Below are 18323 nucleotides of genomic sequence, written 5' to 3' on the forward strand. Positions count from 1 at the left end.
TCTGCCATAGAAAAGTATAATACCTCTATTAAATTATTCTATGATAATAATTAATAATTTCAATATTAATCATAACTTTGTTTAGCGTACTCCACTTATGTGTCGAAAGATCAAGATATTTCTGGAATATTCCTAAATTTATATATTGTTGGAGTAAAAGTTATAAGAAGCATAATGAAAGTATGAAAACTATTAAGGAATTCGCTAATAACGTGCGTTAGAGATTTTATTACACATTTAATATAAATCACTAACTATCTATATAAACTTTTTTATTTTTGTTGGAAATTAGAAAAGATAGTTAAAAATAGATAAGTTCGGGAGGTATCATAGAATAAGGATCAAATTGTCAAAAGAAGGTGCGGTACCTGTTTACCCGACTGTAAAGGAGTGTTTTTTTTTATCGCGTGTGTCTTGTATGTATGTATGTAAAATTATTTCGGCGCTTTCTTGTAAATAAGCGCCGATGTGAATAATGGGACTTTGCCCTAAAATTTTTTTATTGTTTCAAAAGACGTTCGTTATCGAGTCAAAACATCCTGTGAAACTAATATTTGGCTAACATCAATGAATACGAAATTATGTTGGATTTAAATGTACAAATAGAAAGAAAGGAAAATAACACTTGCTGCTGTCTTAACCTGCAATTGCCATAGAGAGACTACAGTATAAAAGTTGTTTTTCAAGAATGAGATAGAAAAAAGTCCAGTCTTTCAATGCCAGACCAGTTTTTCAATACGTTAGCTGCTTTTCTTATGTCACGATGGAAAGGCCTATTTATAAACTCTATTACTTACATACATACAACGATAGAATAACTTAAATATTTTGTTTATAAATAGACACATGGAAGTCAAAGCACATGTCTATACAAAAAAGCATTAAAAAATAAATTATTTAATATTTAGAACCGCAGTAGACCACGAAAGGGTGAGAAATGTTATCCGTAAATTTTATGTGAAGTTTAGAAGTGAACCAAAATTTTCTAAATTATTTTTCAACAAATTTGTTGAGGTGATTAATTTTTTGTTTTCTTTTGTTTTTTTTTTAAATTCCCGTATGAGTTTTGGACTATGTTATTCACTTTCCAAGCAAAATTGATACTTCTGGATTTGAAATTATCGCACCTAAACTCATTTATTCGATAGCATAAATTGTCGTCTATAAAACCTGGCATATTGTTTTGTAAACAATTTTATCACTCTCCAATTTTTCGTATTTAAAACATTTCCAAAAAAATAACTTTTTTATAATTTTATAAAAAGAAAAAAATTTTATGTAATTTTTTTTTCGTTTTTGCTATCATTTTATAAAATAACTTATTTTTCGAGTTTCGAAGCTTTTTATTGAACCTAGAATCTCAAGTCGTACATGATTGACATAAGATTCTAGGGTCAATAAAAAGCTTCAATCAATAAAAATGTATTCTTTAAGCTCGTACGCAAACTTTTTATAATTCATTCCAAGAAAATAAACAAACTTTCAAAGAGTCTTGTATTTGTTGAAAAATTTTTTTATTTATTTTCGTTCCCTTTTACATTTCTCACCTTTTTAACCATGAGTACAACAAATGATTGAAAACATACTTTTGCCAAGCAACTCTTTGGTCTTTATTCAAGTATATCTCCAGAAAGTGAATACATAAAAAAAAAAAAAATTCAATTGGAATGAGTACACAATAATAAAAATCATCAATTTAAATTTAATTTTTCAAGTTAAGAAAACTGTTAAATATTACAAAAAAATTTCTGAAAATAGTATTTAGATCATAATTCTTGAAATAAATATCACAAAACCCGAAATAAAATAAGATTTTATATTTAAAAAATATCATTAAAAACATAACAGACTTACATTTCGCTTAATATCGATATTTCGATTACAAAGAAACAATATGTTTAACCACCGTAGTAATAGCAGAATAGATTGAATTTTGAACAAGCCTGGGAATAAAGTAGGTTTTATATACCAGAAATTACAACACGTCTTGGGTCAAAACCAAGGATCCAATTTCGAACCCACAGAAGTCGGGTATCTACCAACTTTTTGTTCGAATTGTGTTAAAGTTTATTTGGAGCAAACAAAAAGGAAAAAGTCGATTCAAGAAAATTAACATAAAGGTGATGTCTAAAACAGGCATGGGCGAGTTATTTTAAGTCGAAGTCATCATTTTTATTACTTTATTGTGTGCCATAAACTTTATTGTGTGTCTCTTTATCCAACTTCGCATTGCTCATAGAGGAGGAAGCGAGACGGGTATGCGACTCTTCTACCTATCTAAGTTTCTCTTAGTAATGAGATAGGTAGAAAAAAAGTGTTGTTTCTCTGGCTTACTTGTATTTTTGGTTGTCACTGGTTAGGTTATCACCGGCTTGCTCGTATGTCAGTTACAGGAGAAATGAACAAATTTAGTTATTGACGATGATTTATTTGCAGTCGAAATGATTTATGTAGGGAAATGTAAGTCTGTTGCATAGAATTTCTTAATATATCTATAGTTTTATTTCTAGTTCGTTGTATTTATTTCAATAACTATGTCTCAACTCGAAGTTAACAAAAAATCATTCGTATAATTTTTAGGTCATTTTACAAAAGAAGAACTACTGCAAATCGTATAATAATTTAGATACTTGTACAGATCGTAGTAAAAATGAATTAAAAAAACCATTGCTGGAATTTTTAATTGATTTAACAGCAACAAATTTAGATTTTACCGAAAAAGATTTAGGCGATGAAGCTAATCTGGTGATATTGGCGGTAAGTTTAATGTAACAATCATACACAGCCTTATAAGAAGGATGAATACATTGAATATGGTTTTCAATGCATTGAGCTAATTTTAAGCCAGACAAATTCTGAATAAATGTTTGTTATAATTTTTTTTTGATCCCATTATATTCCAACGTAAGATTTATATATACATAGTTTAGTTTACATCTTTGCATTGACATCTCCCACGAGTATGACAAAGTACATGCGTTAAGCAATGTATCTAAGAAAGAGGTATTATATACACTACAACACACATCTTCGCTAGGCATCTCTCACGAATATGACAGAGTACATGCATTAATCAATGCATCTAAGAAAGAGGTACCATAGGCATTTGCTGAATGCATACTTGACATGGCATCTGGTGGCATAAAATCTAACTAGTTTTAATGTGCAGTTTTAATAAATGAATATGAGGAATAAATGGAATAATAGCCTTTCTTATATTATTGTTTGTATTATATTATTAATTATCAATTGTTAATCAAATTTTCAGTATCACGGAATCAATTAAAAATTTCACTTAGATAAATTATGTAAGCAAACTGTCAAATGCTTGCACATAATTCGTAACCAGTTTTTTTAAGCTACGCCTTCAGGTCGCTTATCACAAGAGTGGGAGTTTCTTAATTGAACAGATGAACTACTCAGTCAGTTGTTCAAACTACAAAACACCTTTTTTCACATAATACTTATAATATCTCTTTCTTAGATGCATTGCTTAATGCATGTACTCTATCATACTCGTGGTAGATGCCTATGCGAAGATGTAAACTAAACGCATTGTATATATTTATATTTAGTTTAAAATATTTTAAAAACAAATGAACTTGAAATTTTTATTCAATCATCTACATGAAAAATTATTTCTCAGGGCTATGAGACATCAGCAACTGCATTAAGTAATGTTCTATTAAATTTAGCTGTATATAAAGATGTGCAAAATAAGGTTTATGAAGAGTTATTTCAAGTGCTTGGAAGTGATCTAAATCGCACAATTGATTTGGACGATTTACCAAAATTAACGTACATGGAAATGGTTATAAAAGAGTCAATGAGATTGTTTCCAATAGTACCATTTATCATAAGAGAACTCACTGAGGATATTCAACTTGGTAAGTACTTACCTATTCGAATTTTTCATTTACATTTTAAATTATGTACTATAAACTATTTTATCTATACTTTCTTAAATCATCTATCTGTTTCTTTTTTCCTAATTTTGAGGTGATTGTTTGATACCAAGAGGTGTTTCATGTGCTGTATCAATATATGCATTACATTGTGATGAAAAACTTTGGGAAAATCCATTAAAATTTGACCCAGAACGATTTACACCAGAAAATTCAATAAGTCGTCATCCGTATGCATACATTCCATTTAGCGGAGGTCCTCGAAATTGTATTGGTAAGACAAATCAAATTAGTGTTAGAATTAACGTGGTCATTGTAATTGAGTAACAAAGACAAAAATTGTTTTGTCCGGCACTAAATAAAACGGAATGCAAGCTTTTCGACAACCTGAAAAATGCATAGCATTTAAATTTTCAATTTGTCGGGAACAGACATCTCCTTTCATTTAGTTCGGAAAAAACAATTTTTGCGTTTGTTATTCAATTACCTTCCTCTTAGATTAACAAATCATATATATTGAAGACCTATACCTAAAAATAAATACGCTACGCTATACCTAAAACAAAATTTGTGCACCCAAGTCTAATAATTTAATTTTGAAGGTTACTGTACGTAATTTTTTATACATCAAAATAATGAATTTCGGACAAAAATATCAACATTTTCTCTTTGACACATTGAATAAAACCAATCTCATTTCACATTAAATTGAAAAGCTCATGGGTAGCAGAGCTTCAATTCTATCTCATTTAATGTTTCTTATAGTTAGATGCTTTTTATTTAAATAAAAATAACAAAAAAAAACCATAAAAGAATATGGTATACTCAGTGTCACAAAATCCATAAAACCTAACTTTCTGCCGCGGGGTTTATAACCTCATTTTCTCTCACAGCTAATATCAATCAAAACATTTTCCCTTTTTCGAACGTTTGAGAGGAGAGCGAGGGGGGATCCTGCCAGCATTATGTAACGTTTGTGCAATCATTAGAGAGCTTATGTGGTAAGAGGCAGAAATTTTTCTCAATTTTTACTAATTTTATTTTTTCATTCTCCTCTATCTCGAAAATGGTCGCTCTGCCATATACATGTCCAAGCGAGAAAATGTTCCACATCGACTAAGGAGCTTATTTACCACGCGGCAGAAAGTTAGTGTTCATGGGTTTAGAAGAGGATGTAATATCTATTAAAAATTAACTTTGTGTATACTTTCAGGAATGCGATATGCTTGGATGTTTATGAAAACGGTATTAGCAACGTTATTGAGCCGATATGAATTTCATACTGATTTAAATACAAGTGAATTCAAATTTGAATATTCGGTTACCATGAAGCTGATTGGCGGTTATCAAATTCAAATTACGCCTCGTAAAAATGACCATTCAAGATGAACTCTAAAATCGAATTAGAAGATTAAAATGATTTGTTAAAAATTTAATAGTTTATAGTATTTTTTATAAAATAATAAAAAAAAATTTTGGCGAAGTAGAGGATTTTTGCAAAAAATCTTATTTTCTTGAACATGTAGATTACCCTCATTAAAGTAAATATAAAGAAGTCATTCAAGAATCGATAATTACTTACCTTGTATAATAGGAAAATCATAGCCTTATAACAGGACCAACAATTTCTACACAATAATCTCCCACCAATGAAAATTCAAATAATAATCATCATATTCCTCATGACCAAAATGTTCAAAATATTAATATCATAACATCCTCAGGTTAAGAAGAAGTTTTTAATTACCTCCCTAGCTTTTCCGAGATCGTGCCAAATCTCGAGGCCTCAAACCATTATGCAGCCCACGAAGACAGATTTACATAACTAACTTAAAATCAGCTCTATTAGCACCTGCCCGTACCTAACTTTAAGCCTGCAAGAATTCAGTTATCTATTTCAAAAAAAAATCTGGGACGTAAGGTTTTAATTTTCAAAACTTTGCATAGCACGTTCGTTACCGGAGTGATGGTAGCCTCACGTTAAGCTAAATACTCGTTTTTCCAAATTAACAAAAATAAAAAACTTAAGACAGAAAATAATGAGCACAAAATTTTTGAAACGTGTACACGATTTTGATATGTTGCATTTTCCGTTTGGTTTATAGGGAGGGGTGACTTGACCATCATATAGCTTTGGTATCATCTGGTAATATTTTATTATTAGATCATTCATAGATTTGACGAGCATATTTTGCATTTTACTATGATTTCATTATATAATCTGTCTTTTCAACGATTGTTGAAACACAATTTAAGCCGGTAAACGAAGGTCTATTATGAGGCAAATGTTTTCGGTTTCGGCTGGCGAAATGATGTGCCAACCACCTATCAGAAATTGTAGTCCCATTAGCGATTAGCACGTTTTTGAAAGGAATTTCTCCACTTTAATTTAATAGTTGAAGGGGAGATACTGAATCAATGAATAAGGTGAATGTATTTTAAAACTAATCTGGTAGCTGATTGTTCATAAAAAGTAGGTACCTTGACTTGACTAATATGAACTACTTAATACTTTGACTTGACTAACCTTGACTAATTTTTAAAGTACACAGATGCGTAAATAAATTTTTTTTGGAAATTGTTTATTAATTATACATGCCTAACATTTTGGCCGCACGCGTGTAAATCTAGATCATTCAATAATTGCTTGGTTATAGTTTAAATTTAATGATAGTTAAAATAAAATTTAATAGTAAAAAATAGGATAAGTAGAATATATCATACATCCGGGTTATTTTAGAGAGACCTACCTTGAAAAAACAAAGTACTCAGTTTAATTGAACTTAATTGTGAATCAATTAAATTTTACTACTATCAGGCTCGAAAACACTAGGAAATTCCTATGGTATAACTCTAAAATAACTTGGGTATAGCCACTTTTTAATAAGTCACCTATAAGTTTAATTGAACTTAATTGTGAATCAATTAAATTTTACTACTATCAGGCTCGAAAACACTAGGAAATTCCTATGGTATAACTCTTAAATAACTTGGGTATAGCCACTTTTTAATAAGTCACCTAATTGAAAAATTTTGTAAATTTTTGGACACAGCGTCAATTGCCTATTTAATATTAATGCTATTAATTATTATTACATATTAATGACTATTGTATCTGTTATGTTTTCATGATAACATCCTTTTGTATAAATCTTTCATTCGAGAATAAAATTTTATACTTTGAAAATTGATTTTATTATTTCGCGACTTTAAAATTTTTGAAATTTTTGAAAATATTTTCTAGAATTCGTTCTTCTAAATTGTTTCACAAGACCACTATTTGAAGTTACCTTCAAATTTTTAACTCCATATCTTTTATAGTTTTTGAAGAAAGGACACTAAAATTTTAAAATAATTTGCGCCCGCACGAGTAAACAACGATGTTTACGAAAAAGTATTTCAAACAAAAGTTGTAAATTTTTTTTATACGGAATAACTTTTACATTTAAACTTTTGTTCTATCTCTAACGGTTTACAAGATGGATCTTTTTTCATTTGAATTTATACAAAATGCAACATTTTAAAATTGGCAAATCTCGGTCAATTTTGAAGCTTGGAAGTCGAAAAAACACAAGTGCACAATTACTTCAGCAAGAACTTTTTTTTGAACTTTTTTATTTTTTATTTGATGCATATTTTTTTGTAATTTGTAAGAAACTGAAAACCTCCGTCAAATTTTGCATTTATATTGCTCCTAAAAGTTATACTTGAAATTAATTTTTCGAAAAAATGTAATTGACTAGCCTAAAACTCTTTTGAATAATTTTTTGTTGGATTTTTACAAATTAGATTATGTGAATGCTAAATACCTAGTTTTATCCAATTCCAAATGTTGCATTGATGGAATTAGATATCAAAATTTCTTTTTTTAATTTTGAGACGATACATCTTGAAAACTGGAGACAAGGAGACCGATTTTCAAATCTGGCAACATAAATTTTCTTATACTTAAGGGTTTACCTCTATAAAAAATATTTTTGGCGCATTAATTTCGAATATTCAAATCCATTTGGCGCCAGCATTAGTGAACGCCACGTAAGTGTTGAGACGTACTTAAGTTCGATGCCAGCCAGTGGGCCAGGGCAGGGGAGTAACAATTTGGAGAGATAAAATTATTAGTTTTTAAATGTAGAATATAAAATTTTATATTAAATTATCAGACTGGAAGGATTCAGGAAGGCGAACAATGATACAAAATCTCTAACCCCGATTTACGAAATTCGATCTTTCCGGTGAGGATTATATAATGGACCATAAATAACTGGCATTTGGCATTTGGGATTTTTTTGTATCTTTAGATATAGGCAGTTGCTTCCGCGTTAAATATAAATTAAGTGAAGATACACTTAAATTAAGCTGATCACAACAAAAAATTTTTGTATAAGAAAAAAAATTTATAATTAAGAGCAGTTAATTAGTATTTAAAATAAACTAAGGTCAAACTTGCTAAAAACCAGCGATATTTATTTAAGTTAAAAATTTGTAATAGTTTTTAATTACTTGACCCTGACCATACTTTTTTTATGGTAACTTCCATTGTATACAATTTTCTGTGAGTCCTTTGTAAGTAGTGTACGATTGTCCTTCGGCTTTGAACAAATTCGCCGAAAAATACCTTCTGCTGTTGCACTGTCATAGTATTGCTTATTATTTTTGATAAGACGTAAAGTACTTTTAATTATCTCATTAAGTTTTTCATAAGAGTCAACATTAATTTTTAAAATAATTCATTCATTATTTTATTCACTTTTAGTCTCTTGAACTGTTTTTTATAGAATTATTAAATATTCAGCTTCGGCTTCGCGACAGGCCATTTTTCAGTTCCAGTTTCGGGTTCGACCAGAATTCAATTTTCAGGTGGACATTATTTTCAACGTACTAATCATATAAATGTGAGCCTCTAAACTTAAAATAAAAATAGCTATCTTCATCGATTCCACGGAAACATTTTTTTCCGGTTAGGTAGCCTGCTGGTTATTTTACTAAAACAAAGTAAATTACAATCATAGTATCAGTTTGTAACGAAATTTATCCAGTCAAATAAACCTTTTTTCTTTTTGACCGACTTCAAACCAAAAAGGAGGTTCTCAATGCGACTGTATTTTTTTTTTATGTTTGTTACCTCAGAACTTTCGACTGGGGAACCGATTTTGATGATTCTTTATCTATTTGGAAGCTGGTGCTTCCCGTGTGGTTCCATTTCATTTCCAGTCTGATAACGGCATCCATGAGAAAACCGTAAAAGTCTTAAATTTACATTAAGTATGCACGACAAGGGGATGTAAAACTCAATATCACGCCAACCGTAAGTTTTTTAAAAGTAAAAAAATAACAATAATTTTAATTACATTATATTATGGTTATTTTTTTACTTTTTAGTTCATATTAATTTGTTTAGGAAAAGTTTTTCTTTTGAAGTCGGTTTTTCTTTTTGATAAAAGTTTTTTTTTTATCGTCCATCATTATTTACATATTTTGAAATAAAAATTAAATATTTTAACAATTTTGTCCTTATAACGTAGCCATATAGTAAATTTTGTACTCCTTTCAGGCATCCAGCTCTTGAAGAATTTAGAACAATTGTTATGATGGAAGTATATTTAGGCTGCTATGAATTAGAAATTAGTTTCTAAATTAATATATAAAAATATCCCCTACCAAAATTATTTGTTTTGTATATTCAAAGCATTTGGAGAAAATACCAACTAAACTTCAACTAATCAATTTAAATAATGTTTTTCATAAAGTTATTTTTGATGTGTTCTGAGCATTACTTCGCATTTTTTCTAGTGTTAATTGTTTTAGCATGTTTTCTATCTCGTGTTTATATTTCGAGCTATCTTCGAATGTGTTACTTTGTGTCAAAAATTAGAGGCCCGCGAGCTTATCCAATTGTTGGCAACATAACATTGTTAATTGGATCTCTTGAAGGTATGGTATCACATATTCGGGAATTCGTGTGATTGAATTTAAAATATACAAAATAAATTAATGAAAATTTATATTATATGTTGTGTAATTATTATGATTAACAATAAGTAATAAAACAATTTGGAAATGATTCTCTTTGCTCATTTCTACAATCCCTCCAAATTGGGCTAAATGTTTTAAAATTTTTACGTAAGTTTAGTTAGTGCCAAGAATGTGTCTTTTGAAGATGTCAAATTTCTAGCACCTGCATTCTCTTTTATATCAAAATATAACGATTTTAAGATTTACGCATCTCTACAGCCCCTTCAAAGGAGCTAGAGGATTATATTCAATTGAAATAAACTTTTGTTCTGGAAAATTTATTGTAGAATAATAATGAGTGACTTTTGGAACTTTAACACCTAAGGTGGTGAAATAAGCCGATGATAGTTTTTATATGGAAACCCCATGTAAATAATTTTCTACATAAATATAGATCAATGTTTGCTATAGTGCCAATGTTACTGAAGATTTCTTAACTTCAGGTGGTTTATAATATTTACAAAAGAAAGCTCTAATTATTCTTCATACAAGCAGTATGTTAGGAATGTTTCTTTATAAATTGAAAATCTGAAACATCAGAATATAGGTACAGTAATTGCAAAAGATAAAAATCTGTACTATGTATATAATTTAATTTAGAAAAATAAATTTATTCTTTAGAATATAGGAACAATAATTGTAAAAGATAAACAATATACTATGTATAATTTAATTTTATAAATAAAAATTCTTTTTGCACAGTATATTTTATCATTGTTTTAACATATTAGTAAGAAAGATTATTTTCAAATTTCTAAAGAAAACACCGTATAAAAGATTTTCGCTCATAATGAAGTATCGTAGAATGAACATTTACTTACAATAAAACGCAGGAAAAAATGTATCTATATGTATATAAAAGTAAACTGACTGACTGATATATCACAGGAACATGAAAATTTGAAAAGTCAATTATTTTGACACTGTAGGTGAGCAATACGGGAGGATTTTCAATAATTTAACTATGAAGGTGGTCAAAAAGAGAATTAAAGATTAATGATAAATTTTCAAAGATTTATTCCACCTATAGAAAGGTACATTATCAGCTAGTAGCATGGAATTTTCAGAAAAATAAGCACCCAAAAAATCAAAAGTAGGGGAATAAAAGTGGGTATACATGATGACAAATGAAGTGAAGGCTTTATCACAATAAATAATCTTTGTATTTAAGATGGAAGTTGCCCAGCGAAGCGGATGGTTTACTGCTAGTCGTACCCAATAAACAACTTCATTTTTTCAATTTAATTTCAGAATCCACCAAAAATTTATTAAATGTAGCTGACAAATATTCGCCAGTAGGAAGAATGTGGTTAGGACCAGTTCCATTACTTTTTACAAAAGAACCCAGGCTTGTGCAAGAACTTTTGACTAATCATGAACTGTTGGAAAAAGCGGATATAATGAAACGCATTGGTGGCCTGTTAATGGGAGACTCTATAATAACATCTGAAGGTATTGTGACTCGAATCGAATTGGAATGATATGCTATACTTTCTTTCAATTTAAAAATTTTTAGTTCCCAAATGGAAACACAATCGAAATATAATCATAAAAGGTTTTAGTCCCATAATTTTAAAATCTTATTTTAAAATATTTACTGAAAAGATTCATATATTAACTGAAAAACTGGACATAGAATTAAGCAAGGGAAAATGTTTTGACATTTTTGAGTATTTATCTAGAACCACTCTAGATTCTGTGTGTGGTAAGTAACAAAACTATTTGAAACTTTTTGCGAAACAGTAAATGTGTTAACTCCAGATGTGTACATCGAGTGACGTAGCAAAGTAGGACTTCTATTGTTATACTGGCGTTGAATATTACATTAAAAATAAAATGAAAATCAATAAAAATGAATATAAATTGTTGTTTCTGATCATTTAAACACGATTTTTTTTATTTGTGTTTTGTCTGAAAAGTTGAAATATTAATCATTTTCTTAATATTAAAACTAACTAACTAACTAACTAACTTTTAAACGAGGCAGTGCAATGTAATCAAATTTGTTTTTTGAGTAATCAGGTAACTCACGGGGATATTCTATTAAGTTCTATTTTTTTAATTTTGTACAATTTTTATTTAAAAAAAAACGCATTGTATTTTCTTAATAAATAATTACCTAAATAATTTTCAAACAAAATTTACAAGAAATATATAATGTAATTTCCAACGTCTCTTCTACCTTAATTCATCCGATAGATAGCGCAACAGGCTCAAAAGCACACAGACATAGCTCATGGCTATCGCCAAATTTGTATTTATATACTAGCTGGCCCGGCAAACGTTTGCCATGTATAATATTTCTAGGAAACATTTTTTTAGTTCAATAAAAATAACTATCTACTATAAGTGTTCGGAGATGTACTTATAATCGTTCTCATCTTCAATCATTCTTATTTATTCGTTCTCATCCCTACTCCGTGATGTTTCCTGAATGAGAAAATTAAATTAATTACATATAATTCGCATAATTAACTGCACATAATTATTTATCATGTAAAAAAGTTTTAACCCAGCTTACATCGTTGTATGATTATAATTTTTTGCTTAGTAACGAAGTGCCATAGAGTTTTAGTCTGCCAAGGTGTTGAATTGAATGGTAATTTGCTCACAAATTACTCACATATTGTAAATATGTGGCACTCAATAGCAAAATACCTATTTGTTATAAAATCGAACTTGTTGTACAATACACTGTTATTTTTTTAATTGCATGCTGCCAACTTTAAACCAATTTACAAAGTAATTATCATCGAATTTAATTTTAGGATCAACCATGGGAGTGAATGTTGGTGCACAAGATCTGAACTCCTCTTATTTTAATGCTATGCAAAGGTAAATTTGTATTAAAAAAATATATCGTTATATTCGAATCCTTTGATCTTTGTTTTTTGTTCGATATTTGAATGAATCCAATTGAAAAGGTCAAATATCTACTAATGAAATATAATGATTTTAGTTCATTATATCTTATGACGCAACGAGCACTTAATCCATTACTTCATTCCGAATTGATATATCGATCAACTCAGAGTTATAAGCAGCTTAGAAGGAATGAAAACATTGTCAAGGGACTTACAAAACAAGTGAGTATTAAATTCGCTATTAAGCTACAATACTAATAGCTCAGAATAAACAACTACATTCCTACAAATCATAATTCAGGTACGACACAATGGAGATCAAGAGAGCTTCAAGTACAAATAATTTAGTTTTATTGTAAAATATGCATTTTAAATTTTACTAAGTTTATGAAAAAATACTATTTGCGGTCTCCAGATACTATAAATATAAATCCAGATGATTCCGATTGGCTTATTCAATTAGGAGATTATATGCAAACTAGGGTAGAGGAAAGTAGCATACTCTTTGAGTAACAAAAAATGTCCTCCAAATAGCCTTATTTTGAATAAGGATTTTGAATAAGAAATATCTAAATTTCTTATTCAAAATTCGGTTTTATACTCTTGCCCTTATACACCTTCTTATTAAATTCCTCAAGTTGCATGTATTCAGCTATCGTGGGGTATTCATATGATTAATCCATATAGAAATACGAAACTCGACTTATTGATATTTTAAGGGTTTAGGGTTTAAGGGTAAACTTTTCATCAGGATAACAATATCGATGCAAACTTTTGTTAAAGTAAAACTGTCTATTTAAAGTTGTTAAAGTTTGACGTTTATGATTTTTTAGATTGTCCTTGAAAAGAAAAATGATAATAATGCGGTAAATAATAATTACAAGTTTACAAAATTTACTGACATCAAGAGAAATGAATATAAAAAACCATTATTGGAGTATTTGCTAGATTTTTCAAGAAGTAATTCAAGTTTCACAGAAAAACAATTAGAAGTAGAAACTAATCTTGTAATCGTCGCTGTAAGTATACTCAAATCTAACCGTCTGTTACGAAATCACTCGTAGCTTTGTGTGTCTAAATTCCCAAAAAGTCTATGTCACTTGCTCTATTTTCATTGGACAATTAACGCCTGAAAAAAAAATTATTTTCGTGCTTTTAAAGACGGATGCGTGAGTTAAGCACAGTAAATACAATTTTAAACTTTAAAATTAATAATGAAATTGATTTGAAACTGGGCACAGCAATTTATTTTAAGCTATTATTTGTAAAAAAAATAGCAAAAGTTTAAACACCTGTTGCAGTGGACATACTTAACGGCAAGTTTTTTGTGCACTAAAAATTTTTTACTAATTTTTTTATTTTCCAACCACCACTTTTTAAAGATTTAAAGTAAATATTTTCTTAATTACGCAGATGTTTGAGTTATTTTTGAAATATCTATGTTTTGTCCAAAAAAAGATGGATAAACAAAAATCAGTTTACTGTTTTTACAGGCTTATGAAACAACAGCGAATGCTCTCAGTTACGTGATATTGAGTTTAGCAGCAAATAAAAATATACAGAATAAAGTTTATGAAGAAGTATTTAATGTTTTAAATGAATCAAAACGAGAGAAGATTGATTTCGATGATTTATCAAAGATGAAATACATGGAGATGGTTATTAAAGAGTCAATGCGATTACACGCTACGGCTCCTTTTATCGCGAGAAAAGTATCTCAAGATATTCACTTTGGTAAAATTTTTATTATTGGCATTATGATAACATATAGAATAGTTCATCAGTAAACTTTCTTTTTAAAGTGGTAATTATTTCGAGATATGAGAAAAAATGGCGCGTACGGTATACGAACCGATGTGTACCTATTGTATTGATGTTGGAAAACATTGAAAATTTCTTAATTCATAAAAATTTAATGAAAATTTTTGGTTGAGTCACGAACTTTATGAATTTAACACCAACTTTAAACAGACACTAACTGATGAACTCCATTATAGCTATTAATGTCAGATATAATTACTGTGTTTTAACAAACGCATACATTTTCGAAATCCACTCGTTTATATCCGACTCACTCAAATAAGCATTGGTGTAGCTTAGGAGTAACAATGGATACCCTACAAAACTCCTTTCCCAGCTTGTTATGTATTGCAAGCGCGTAATATTTGATTTTAGTTTGACCCTTTGCAGGGTTTCATGAATGTAAAGAGTGAACAACACGCCAAGGCAGCTACTATCCCTAGACCTGAATTTACCATTCATATAGGTGGATTTATCAGTGATGTAGCTAAGAGTACTCTCGATCAAATTACCTTTTAAACAAACAAACAAATCAAAATTGGTTAATCTATTTAGGGGTACGATGACATAAGCAAACGTCTGTCTATAGTATCGTAGCTCTTAAACGGATGAACCGATTTTGATTGTTTGTATGTTTGAAAGGTAATTTGATAAAGAGTTTTCTTAGCTATATTTTAAGAAAATGTACTCTGCCGTTTGAAAATTCAATTAAATTTCATTTCTTTTTAGACAACTGTATAATTCCAAAAGGAGTTGATGTTATAATTTCTATTTTTGGGCTACATCGAAATCCAAATGTCTGGGAAAATCCTTTAAAGTTTGATCCGGAACGTTTTGCACACAAAAATATAAAAAATTGTCATCCTTATGCGTATATTCCTTTCAGTAGCGGTGCAAGAAATTGTATTGGTATGTATACAGATTAAAAGACATCTCTTAAGTTATTGCAAAGTGAATTTTTATTTTTATTTTCGTTAAGGTATGCGATATGCTTGGATCTTCATGAAAACAGCATTAGCCACGCTACTAAGTAGATATGAATTCCATACGGATTTAAAATTAGACAAATTAAGGTTTGAATTCGAAGTGTCATTAAAATTAATTGGTGGGCATCAAGTACGAATCACACCTAGACAGAAATGTACAAAATAATCCTTTTTTTAATCGAAAATCCTAGAGAGTTTATTATTTTTAAGAAAAAATTTACACAGTTTGTACGAATAAACTTCTTTCGCAAATTTTTTGTTGGAACGTACAAGGAACTATTTAAATCAAAAGGAAATCTGATGAATTACTTTAATTTAAATCAAAAAGTATTTTTAAATTTATCTTTTTTTATTTATTTGTAACTAATATAGATATTTTAATATTATGTGGTTTTTTATTTTTATTTTTTATGTTTTTTATTTTTTTTTTTAATTAGGTAATTAACGTTATTAAAATAAATATCAAAAATATAACAGAGGTAATATTTGTTAACAAATCAAGGTACCTATGAAATTATCAGCGGAAAGGTGGTAAAACACATATATGGTAACACAATGGGCTCTATAGCCTAAGTGTGTCCTTCGTGGACAGCCAATATAACCTAACCTAACCTAACTACCTTCAAATGAGGAATGGCTATTTATGATATTTTCCGGGTTCTGGAAGTGACATTTTCAAAACATCAGAAAAAAAAAGTATACTTTATACATATAAGCGTTTTCTCATGTAAACAGGAAAAATGAATATGTACTTTCAGTTGTCCAAAAAATCATAATTTTGGGAGGTAAATAGGAATTTTTAAATTTCAACGACGATCTTTGTAGCAAAATGTTTTTTGAGTGTAATAAATTTGATCACACTCATTTGTGTGCATTCAATTTGAGTGTGACAGATAATTTTGATGTACTAATTGGCTCGTATGTACTAATAGTGTACAAAGGCTTCGTATTTTGTATAAAAATATGAAACGGATCTTTGGGAGGATAAATTATTTTTATGGAAGGAAGCACATTTATATATTATATTTTTCCTGTAAGGTCAAGTTAATTTTATTAACCAGTACTTTATTTATTTCATATTAATTATGATAATTTTTTTGGCTATACTATGAATTTTATTGTAGTAAATTTGGTAATTACATTTTTTGTCTATAATAATGATCCAGTCGATATATATGATCCAGTCGTTTTGGCTATGGAGCCACAACTTAAGTATTTTCTAACTGTATTCCTGTTATTCTACCAACATTTCTTATGTAAATATAAAAAAAAATGATAATGAAACATTACGGTTAAGGTCAAAATCCGTTCAATATCACTTGCATCGATTTCATATGATAATACTTGCGAAACTGGTTTATTACCTACTATAAATTGTGATTAAATAATTTTTATTATAATCAATACTGCTAATATTACTTACGTAGGTACTTAATATTAACAATATGAAAGTTTGTATGTATGTTACTCAAAACGATCGAACGGATTTAGATAAAATTTTGCACACTGATAGTTTATTACATGGACTAGCTAACACGATACTTTCCGATCCCGGAAAAATGTTCGATTAATTTTAAGAAAGAATAAAAGTTCCACACCAAAAAAATAAAATCCGTGAAATTGTGAACAAAATAGAGCATAAGTGAGGGACATTATCTTCTCCATTGTTAATTTTTTTTAAATACACAATTTAATTCCCAATTCAGAAATTAATTTCTGGGATCCGGTTAGGGAGCAATTCAGAAATTAACTTCCGGTATCTCTACTTCCTTGGAAGTATCTACCTATATTGCTCAGAAATTAAATAACACAATGTTTTCAGCATTTTATGCATGACCTGCTTATTGTACAATAAAATACAATGTTTTAATCATTGTAAAGTAGAAATCAGAGTCCTTTACTATTTAAAAAAGTTATTAACACTATTGTAGGTACTCTTTTCACAGCATTCTGCATCATACTTTAAAGCGAACTCCAATTCATTTTTTATTATTTATTTATTTATTTATTTTTTTTTTTTTTGGACACATGATATTATAAAAAATTAAGCTTTGATTTTTCAATTCATTTTTTTAGGTTTTGTTCAAAGAACTTCTAACCTACTGTATATAAGCAGAATATTAATTAGTAAAAACGTTATTAGACTTTAAAATCAGTAACAAATTTTATGCCAATCCTGTATTTTAAAATATTTCAAAGTTTATATTTTAAATTTTATAAATAATTAATAAAACATAAAATTAATTAATCAATGTATATCTAATTATTTTGATTTACAAAATAGTATCAAAAAAATAACAATTTACCGTTTACCTTGAAATAAAATATTCTAGGTACATGTTCTTTTTATACACCATATCCACGGGCTACTAATTTTGATTTTTCCAAGCATCACTGATTTAGTCGCTACCCCGGTATCAAAGTTTATAAACAAATACCATCATAGAATATTATTCTTTTTTTCTTCAGTCTAAAATAAATACAAATGTATATACAAACATTGAAGTTGAGGAATCTGTGTTAGTATATACAGTTTGGCAACCATCTCGTTAAGGATTTATAATAAATGAAATAAGAACTCTTAAGGACGTTCTTATGTATAAAACAAAGAAAGGAAGAAAGGTATGTATTGCGTGTTGTTCTATTTCTTTGTTTTATACGTAAGATCGTCCATAAGAACTGTCTTTTCTTACTTCATATATTGCCAATCTGTATACCTCCTTTTTAATAAACTGAAAGCATTAACAGTTGACAGT

At 28.8% G+C, this 18323-nt stretch overlaps 1 protein-coding gene across 1 annotated transcript; it reads left to right on the forward strand.

Annotated features, from left to right (window-relative positions):
* Positions 1 to 15751, forward strand: LOC123292034 (cytochrome P450 4d8-like). Its single transcript, XM_044872540.1, has 12 exons — positions 1 to 14; positions 86 to 212; positions 2581 to 2757; positions 3647 to 3887; positions 4000 to 4179; positions 5119 to 5271; positions 12686 to 12752; positions 12877 to 13003; positions 13666 to 13800; positions 14275 to 14515; positions 15311 to 15490; positions 15561 to 15751. Exons 2-12 carry the CDS (start codon positions 183 to 185, stop codon positions 15731 to 15733), a joined length of 1704 nt encoding a protein of 567 aa, XP_044728475.1. The 5' UTR covers positions 1 to 14; positions 86 to 182; the 3' UTR covers positions 15734 to 15751.
* Positions 15752 to 18323: the final 2572 nt, after the last annotated feature.

This window comes from Chrysoperla carnea, chromosome 1, assembly GCF_905475395.1.
Source record: "Chrysoperla carnea chromosome 1, inChrCarn1.1, whole genome shotgun sequence".
NCBI classification, from domain to species: domain Eukaryota; kingdom Metazoa; phylum Arthropoda; class Insecta; order Neuroptera; family Chrysopidae; genus Chrysoperla; species Chrysoperla carnea.